At 39.3% G+C, this 9,065-nt stretch overlaps 1 protein-coding gene across 1 annotated transcript; it reads right to left on the reverse strand.

Annotated features, from left to right (window-relative positions):
• Window positions 1–6,715: 6,715 nt before the first annotated feature.
• Window positions 6,716–7,024, reverse strand: LOC123594633 (40S ribosomal protein S27-like). Its single transcript, XM_045471485.1, has one exon. It carries the CDS (start codon window positions 7,022–7,024, stop codon window positions 6,794–6,796), a length of 231 nt encoding a protein of 76 aa, XP_045327441.1. The 3' UTR covers window positions 6,716–6,793.
• Window positions 7,025–9,065: the final 2,041 nt, after the last annotated feature.

The following is a 9,065-nucleotide window of genomic DNA, read 5'->3' on the forward strand; positions in this document are numbered from 1 at the left end:
AACAGATCATCCAAATTTGACATAACTTTTTTATTTAGGAAGATGTGCAGGGGTGCCTGGTGGTTCAGTCAGTTAAGCATCCAACTCTTGGTTTCAGCTCAGGTCATGATCTCACAGTTTGTGAGATAGAGCCCTGCATTGGGCTTTGCGCTGACAGCGTAGAGCCTGCTTAGGATTCTCTCTCTCTCCCTCTGCCCTTACACACACTCTCCCTCTCTCTCAAAATAAAATAAAATAAAATAAAAATAAAAAGATGTGCTGTCCACACAAAACACAACTGTGAGCACAAATCAGCCAGTGGGTTGGCAGTTTACTATCTCTGAAATAACTGGACAGGTATGTAAAGATGTATGCATCAGGATGTTCATGACAGCTGTGTTACATTGGGAAAACATTGGAAACTATCTGATGTCAAATGATAAGAGAAAGGGTTAAAAAAATTAAGGCACATCCATATTACTGACTCTTATGAAGTCAATAAAACCAATGATGTGGTATAGATTTATATTTATTGACATGGAAATATATCTATGGCACTGTGGAGCTTTTTTAAAAGCAAGATACAAATCAGCATTAAAGTATAATATCATTTCCGTAAAATACTACACTTAAGAAAACAGCCTGGAAGGATATTTTTAAAATGTTAACAGTAGTGGATTGTGTGACATTGAGATTGGAAGGTGGAGTGATATGTGATCTTCATTTTTGCTCACATATATTTTTCTTCAATGAACGTATATTACCTTTTTTTAGTAAGCTCTATGCCCAACGTGGGGCTTGGACTCATGACCCCCGAGATCAAGAGTCACATGCTCCACTGACTGAACCAGCCAGGTGCCCTGAATATATATTACTTTTGCCATAAGAAACATAATAAATGAGGGGCACCTGGATGGCTCAGTCAGTTAAGCATCTGACTTTAGTTCAGGTCATGATCTCACAGTCAGTGAGTTTGAGCCCCACATCAGGCTCTGTGCTAACAGCTCAGAGCTTGGAGCCTGCTTCAGATTCAGTGTCTCCCTCGCTCTCTGCCCTTCCCCCACTCACGTTCTGTCTGTCAAAAATGAATACAGTTTAAAATTAAAAAAATAAAAAAATAAACATAACAAATGATTTTCAATGGAAGAATTAAATGTCAGCCCTACCATTTATGATAAATTGATCTTTGACAAGGGTGCCAGTACATTTCAATGGCCCAAGAATAGTCTTTTTAACAAATGGTGCTAGAACAAGTGGATTCATATGCAGAAGAATGAAGTTGAACTCCTACCTCACACCATATACAAAAATTAACTCAATGGATCTGACACTTAAATATAAGAGCTAAAACTATAAAACTGTTTGTAGAAAACAAGTGTAAATCTTTAATTCTCAAGTTAGAGTATTGGCTTCCCCTTTGGTGATTTTTTTCAAAAGTATAAATATCCTGAGGTAGATGTATTATTTCTTTTAGACCCTGGTCTGTGGCAATCAATACTGTGTGTGTGTGTGTGTGTGTGTGTGTGCGCGCGCACGCGTGCATGTGTGCGTGTGTGTGTGTGTGTGTGTGCCTGTCTGTGTCCGTGTTTGTGTGTGCATGTGTGTCTATGTGTGTGTCTATGTGTGTATTGGTGATAGATGTGCACAGAGAATGAAGTGGCCTCCATCCCAGTCCTTTCATACTGTGGCTGTCAGAAAAGTGTCATTTTCTGGGCTTGGTGGACCAGGAGTCTATTTTTATAAGGAAACAGAAGTGAATGGTAACCTAGACTAGATGCATAAGAAGGGATCCAGCTGAAATCTGCTGCTGAGCAAAGGTGAAATCTTTGTTAGCTGTGCCTTGAAAAACACAGACTTTCCAATTTATTCCCTGTTCTATAGCCATCTTGGCTCCCTTGTAGGTAGAGTTGCTCCACCCCTCCTCAACCATGCCTTAAGGTTAATACTTGTCTCTTTGTATTAAATTGGAGTGTTGCTTCTTTTTTCTTCACTCTTCTAGGTATGTACATTTTTAGTTTGTTATCTTAGGTCAGGTTTCCTGGAAATAGACTCTGATGCAGAGATTTGCATACAGGAAGGTTATGAGGAGTACACTTGGGACCAATGCCTGTGTGGGAGTGAGGAAAGCAGGACTGGGGGGAAGGAGAAGTTGGACTGAAAAGCTCCAGCTGTTCCCACAGAGAGCTCTGGAGCCAAGATGACCTTTCAGAATTATCCAAAATTGAAGGAAAGGTTGTGAACCTTTGTATTCTCATTGGATATGTGCTGTTTACCACACCATAAGGCTATGGCTGAGAGGACATAATCTTAGACAAAGCCACCTTTGGCTAAGAGCAATGCAAAGAGAGTGGCATAACTGTGAGCCATCAGCAACCAACACTTCCAGCAGCCGAGGGTGGAGGCAGGGATCTGTGTGGTGCCTCATGACCCCTACTTACAGTAATTTACCTGACCAGACCTCAAAGAAAGCTCCAGAAGAGATTAATGTGAATTCTTTCATCTTCACCCACATTTCCCCCATTTTTTCATGGCTAGAAATGACAATTAGGAAGACAGGTGTAGGACTCCCAGATTTGGGGCATGAGCAACTGGGGAAGACAAAAAATATCCCTGGATTGAGCAAATGGATGAATGCTGGTGCAGTTTACTGAGATGGATGAGGAAAAAGGTTGGGGCAGGGAGAAATCAAGATTTTAGTCTTAGAGAAGTTAAGTTTGAGATGTTGATGTAACATTCAGATGGAGATGTAAATTAGGTAAATGAACATGAATATGAGCTCAGAGAAGTCTGGGATATTGCTGTAACTTGGGAGGTAGGATATAAATTGGATTGATGGGGCACCTGGGTGGCTCAGTTGGTTGAGTGTCCAATTCTTGATTTCAGCTCAGGTCATGATCTCATGGTTTGTGGGATAGTCCTGTGTCAGGCTCTGCACTGACAGCATGGAGCCTGCTCGGGATTCTCTCTCTCTCTCTCTCTCTCTCTCTCTCTCTCTCCCCCCCCATCCCACTCGTATTCTCTCTCTCTGTCTCAAAATAAATAAATAAACATTTTTTTAAAAAGGATATAGGGGCACCTGGGTGGCTCAGTCAGTTAAGCGTCTGACTTCAGCTCAGGTCATGATTACATGGTTTGTGGGTTTGGGCCCCACGTTGGGCTGTGTGCTGGCAGCTCAGAGCCTGGAACCTGCTTCGGATTCTGTGTCTCCCTCTCTCTCTGCCCCTCCTCCACTCGCGCTCTCTCTCTGTCTCTCAAAAATAATTAAATCCTAAAAAAAAATTTAAAGGACATAAATTGGGTTGAAAGCCATAGGAATGAATGAGGTCACTTAAGGAGAGAAGTGTAGAAAGAGAAGTGAAAACGTAGAGCTGAGCCTTCAGGAAACCTTCAACATTTAATGCCTGGATAGAGGAGGATGGGGAGACAGAGATGGAGTAGTCAGAGGAGCAGGAAGAATACTGTGAGTATCATGTCACAAAATCCACAAGAGAATGTTTCAGCATGAGAATGGTCGGCAGTATTAAATACTTTTGGGGTGTGAAGCAAGTCAAGGATAGAGAATTTTCCATCAGATTTAACAACATGGGAAGCCATTGGTGATCTTTGTGAGAGCTATTTTAGGAGAGTTGTGGGGACAGAGAGCCAGATTGGAGTGGGTTGACGAATGAGTGGAAAGCGAGGAAATAGAGGAAGTGCATATAGAAAACTCAAGAAGTTGGCCGTGATAAGCAGGAGGAAAAGAGATACAGGACAGTTAGCTGAAAGGGTTTGTGATTTTGAGGGATTGTGTTGTATGCTGGTTTGTTTGCTTTTCGATATTTTGTTTTGTTTTGTTGCTTTTTTTGCTTTTATATATTTTAATAGAACTCTAACATACTTACAGAAAAGTACAAATCAGGTGTACAGCTTGATGAATTTCCACAATATGAACACATCCATGTAAACAGCATCCAGATAAAAAAAAAAGAGAACAACTAAAGGCTATATAGTGTATGATTCCAACTATCTGGCATTCTGGAAAAGACAAAGCAATGGAGATTGTATAGCAATCAGTGGACTAGTGGGAAGGGAGGGATGAATAGGGGAAGCACAGAGGATTTTTAAGACAGTGAAACTCCTCTGTATGATACTAACATGATGGATGCATGTGAAACTCATAGAATATACAACGTGGAGAGTGAACTCTAATGTAAAGGACTCTGGATAACTATGATGTGTCAGTGTAGGTTCATTGACTGTAACAAATGTTTACTAGTATGGTGGGGAATGTTGATAACGCAGAGGCTATGCATGTGTAGGAGCAGAGGGTATATAGGAAATCTCTATACCTCCTGATCAATACCACTGTGAACCAAAAGCTGCTCTAAAAACTGAAGTATATTTTTTAAAAAAGAGAGGGAACACCCCAGAAGTCCCCTTGTTACTTATTTCAGTATCTAGCCCCTGCAAAGGTAACCATTACCCTAACATCTAACACCATGGAGTAGTTTTCCTTATTTTTGAACTGTAATGGAATCATCCAATATGTACTCTTTCATGTCTGGCTTGTATTACTTCACACTGCTTGTGAAATACATCTGTATTATTGTGTATAGTAGCAGTGCATTTAGTCTCATTGCAGTATATTATTGCATTGTGTTAATTTATCCATTCTACTGCTGAAAGGCATTAGGGTAGTTTCCAGTTTGGAACCATTACAAAGAGTACATTCTTGTGCGTGTATCTATTTTTTAGTACTTAAACCATCATTAAGATAAATATAAATCACTTCTCAAGAAGCACTCATTTTAAAACATAACTTTGTAAAAAGAACACACAAATCTTAAAAAAAAAAAAAAAAAGCTTAAGAAAAGACCATTCTATGGCCCAGTCCTACAAAGTTAACTTCATGAATTTCAGAGCAATTTATTAAGATACTAAATATTTGGGGCGCCTGGGTGGCTCAGTCAGTTAAGCGTCCAACTCTTGCTTTCAGCTCGGGTCATGCATGGCCTCACAGTTCGTGAGATCAAGCTCTGCACTGGGCTCTGTACAGTCAGTGAGGAACCTGCTTGGGATTCTTTCTCTCTCCCTGTCTGTCTGCCCCTCCCCTTCTCATTCCCACCCCCTCTCTCAAAATAAATAAATAAATAAAATTTTAAAAAAGATTCTAAATATTCATAAAATATTTCTCATATGCTTATGGATTAAAAGGTACAATGAGAAAGTTGCTCCAAAACTAATACCCCTCTTCCAGTCTCCAAATAACTTTCCTACTCCAAGTAATCCATAAGCCCGTTTAGGTCCACATTCCTTAAATGTTTGCTTTAAAATAAGCCAGCAGTTAAGTACTAGACAGAAACTTTTTTTTTCCCAGGACATATGTGGATAGGCAACAAGTCAAATTCAAGCTTTCTATTTTTAAAACTTTTTCTTATTGAGGTAAAATTTGCATAATGTAAAATTAACCATTTTAAAGTGAACAATTCAGTAGCATTTGGTATGATCATAATGTTGTGCAACAACCACCTCTATTTTGTTCCAAACCATTTTTATCACCCCAAAAGGAAACCCTGTGCATGTTAAGCAGACACTCTCCATTCCTCCTTCCCTCTGTCTCTGCCCCTGACAACCACCAACATGCCTTTACCTTCTACAGATTTATTCTGGATATTTCATATAAATTCTGGACATTTCCTATAACTGGAATCATACAATATGTGACCTTTTGGTTCTGGCCTCTTTTCACTGAGAAGAGTGTTTTTGAGGGTCATGCACATGTTGTACCGTGTATCACTACCTCATTCTTTTTTGTGTCTTGAATAATATTCCATTGTATGTATATACCACAATCTGTCCGTTCATCCATTGATGGACATTTAGGTTCTTTCCACCTTTTGGCTATTGTAAATAGTACTCCTATAAACATGAGTGTTCATGTATTTGTTTGTTACCTGTTTTCCAATTCTTTTGTACATATACCTAGGAGTGAAACAGCAGGGTCATATGGTGATTCTACGTTTACTTTTTTGAGAAACCACCAACTTGTTATGCCCATTGGCTGAGCCCTTTTCCATTCCCACTAGCAATGTATGAGACTTCCAATTTCTCCACATCTTCACCAACATTCATTCTTTTCTTTTTTCTTTTTTTTTGTAATAGCCATCCCAGTGAATGTGAAGTGATACCTCATTTCCTCATTGTGGTTTTGATTTGCATTTCCATAATGACTAAAGATGCCGAGCATCTTCTCATGGGCTTGTTGACTATTTGTATATCTTCTTTGGATAAATGTCTGTTCTAATCCTTTGTCCATTTTTTAACTAGGTTGTTTGTCTTTTGTGTTGAGTTGTAAGAGTTCTTTAGATGTTCTAGATACTAGCACCTTATAAGACACATGATATACAAATACTTTCTTCCTTTCTGTAGGTTATCTTTTCACTTTCTTAATCATATCTTTTGATGCAATTGAGATTATCATGGATTTATTTTTCTTCCTTCTATTAATGTAGTATTTTACATTGATTGATTTCCTTATGTTGAACCACCCTTGCATTATTAGGATAAATCTCGCTTGGTCATGGTGTTTTATCTTTTTAATGTGCTGTTGGATTCTGTTTGCTAGTATTTTGTTGAGGATTTTTTTGACAGAGAGAGAGAGAGCACGAGCAGGGGAAAGAGGCAGAGGAAGAGAGAGAAATCAAGAGTCAGATGCTTCACCAACTGAGCCACCCAGGCACCCCAAGGATTGCTTTTAATCCAAAATATGTTTATTAGGATAGTTTCCCACTCATCTAGATTCAGGGTGCTTTTAGTGCTGCTGCCATTTGAAGGATCATCCTTCTGTAAGCCTTGCTTTTCCTCCTGTAGGCTGGCAAAGAACAGTGGAGCAGCCAACACACAAAACTACTGTTCGTGTATGGCTAAAGATGGTGGTGATTTTGTAGCATCCTGGGCACTTCACATCCATGAAGTAGGAGTTGGGGCTCTGCACCAGGCACTTCTTCTTATGCTTCCTCATCTCCTCTTTTGTGGACTGGTGGAGAAGGTCCTTTTCAAGGGGCATGTTCTTGTGGGAAGTTTGTCACCACCGGAAAGCTTGTTGAGGATTTTTGCATCTATATCCATAAGGGATGTTAGTCTATAACAAACATTATATTTTAAAGAGAAAAAGAAAAGAAAAAATGTATCAATACATTTTGCTGAAGCAAAATAAGGAAAAAGTAAAAAAATCACACCCCAGTATTTATCACCTTGAATGGCATCTTGTTAATTGGTAATCCATCTTGCAGGGAAATTTCCCTCAACGGGGACCCTGCCTAATCTATCCAATAGAGTTAAAAACACCCAAATCTTAAGCTCATCAAGTCACCTTAGAGGTGAGGAAACTGCCACAGAAGTTAAATGATTTGTGTGTGGTGACATTTCCAGCAAGCAGGAATTGACACTTTTTATTTTGTCACCATTCACCTGAAGCACTTTGCACTTCACTGCTCTATTCTTTACTACCAATCTCCGAGACTTCAGCTTTCTTACCAAAAACCCACACTACAAAATTTTCCCTTGCATCTAATGAAAAAGATGCTCTGCAATTTGAGCCAATTACTCCCCACTATTTTCTTCGGGGAGACTAGAAAACAACCTTGACAGTATTTTATCACAAAAGCCATTCACATACTTGAAGTACAACAAGCCATGTGGTCAAGTTCTTTGACATTTTCTTTGCTAGTTTTATTTCCTAAGCCTTTGGGGCTATTCTGTCCTGGACTGGTACATGTTCTCTGCATCTCACAAGGCTACAAGATCCAAAATACAACATAGTGTCCTAATAGAGGCAATTCACAAGATAAAGCAACTGTTGATGGTGAAGGTGGATATAATATTTTAAAGTTTGAAAAGTGACAGAAATATTAAACCTTTTTGAAATGTTCAGGCTGTAATGTTCAAATTAAGAGCAATGTTGAGAGACAAGAGAGTAAAAACATGAAAAATAATGATATAATTCACATGCATGAGTCAATTGTATTTAGTAAGTAGGTGGAAATAGGATGGTGAAAACTAGGGAGAAAAACCAGAATTAAAAAAGCCAGGGTCAATTCAAAGGTCAAATGAACTATAAGTGAATCAATTTGGAGTCATGCAAAGTAGTTGACACAATGATGGGCCATATATCAGGCTGAATATGACATGCTGCTTCCAGTATCCTTAGAAGGAGGTGATGGAGGGCCCAACATTTTAGTATTTTTCAGTGGTTAATTTCAAGCTCTGTAGCTCCAGCTTTTTTACAGTACCACTCTAGTTCTATTTTTTTTTTTGTCCTTTTGAACTTTTCCCTGCTTTTGGTGGTTCTTTCTCCTTCTTATTTCTATTCCCTGTGGCTGGTACAGGCCACTGCCCCCTCCTGCCTACCCCCGTTCACAAGCACAGACTCGCACTCTGCTATTGCACCTCCCCAATGGCAGTGACATCCACTGTCTGAAGATAGTTGGTAGCTCCTTCTCACTTCCCCTTTCAAGACCCAAGGGCAGTGGCAGCCATGTATATATCTTTTGGTAAATATATTTGCACTTTTATTGGACATATGCTTAGAAATGGCATTGCTGAGTCATAGAGAATGCATATATAGTTAGCTTTAGAAGATTCTGCCAAAGGCGGTTCGGTTTGTGGGATCAAGCCCCGTGTCGGGCTCTGCACTAACAGTGCAGAGCCTGCTTGGGATTCTCTTCCCCTCTCTCTCTGCCCCTCCCCTGCTTGTGCTCTCTCTCTCTCTCTCTCTCAATAAAGAAATAACTTTTAAAAAAGAAGATGCTCCCAAAGAGTTTGCCAAATGTTTGTACCAGTTTACATATACCCACCAGTGATGAATGACAATTCAAGTTTCTCCTCATCCTCACCAACAGCTGGCATTGTCTTTTTCTTCTCTCATTTTAGCCATTCTGGTGAAATTATAGTGGTATCCTATCGTAGATGATTGTTGTTGTTGTTGTTGTTTATGTCTTTCTTTCAATTATTTTGAAATAATTTTAAACTTATGAAAAAGTTACAAAAAATAGTACAGAGAAATCGATACACTCCTCATCTACCTTCCCCTAATGTTAACATATTAT

This window comes from Leopardus geoffroyi, chromosome X (assembly GCF_018350155.1).
Source record: "Leopardus geoffroyi isolate Oge1 chromosome X, O.geoffroyi_Oge1_pat1.0, whole genome shotgun sequence".
Lineage (NCBI taxonomy): Eukaryota > Metazoa > Chordata > Mammalia > Carnivora > Felidae > Leopardus > Leopardus geoffroyi.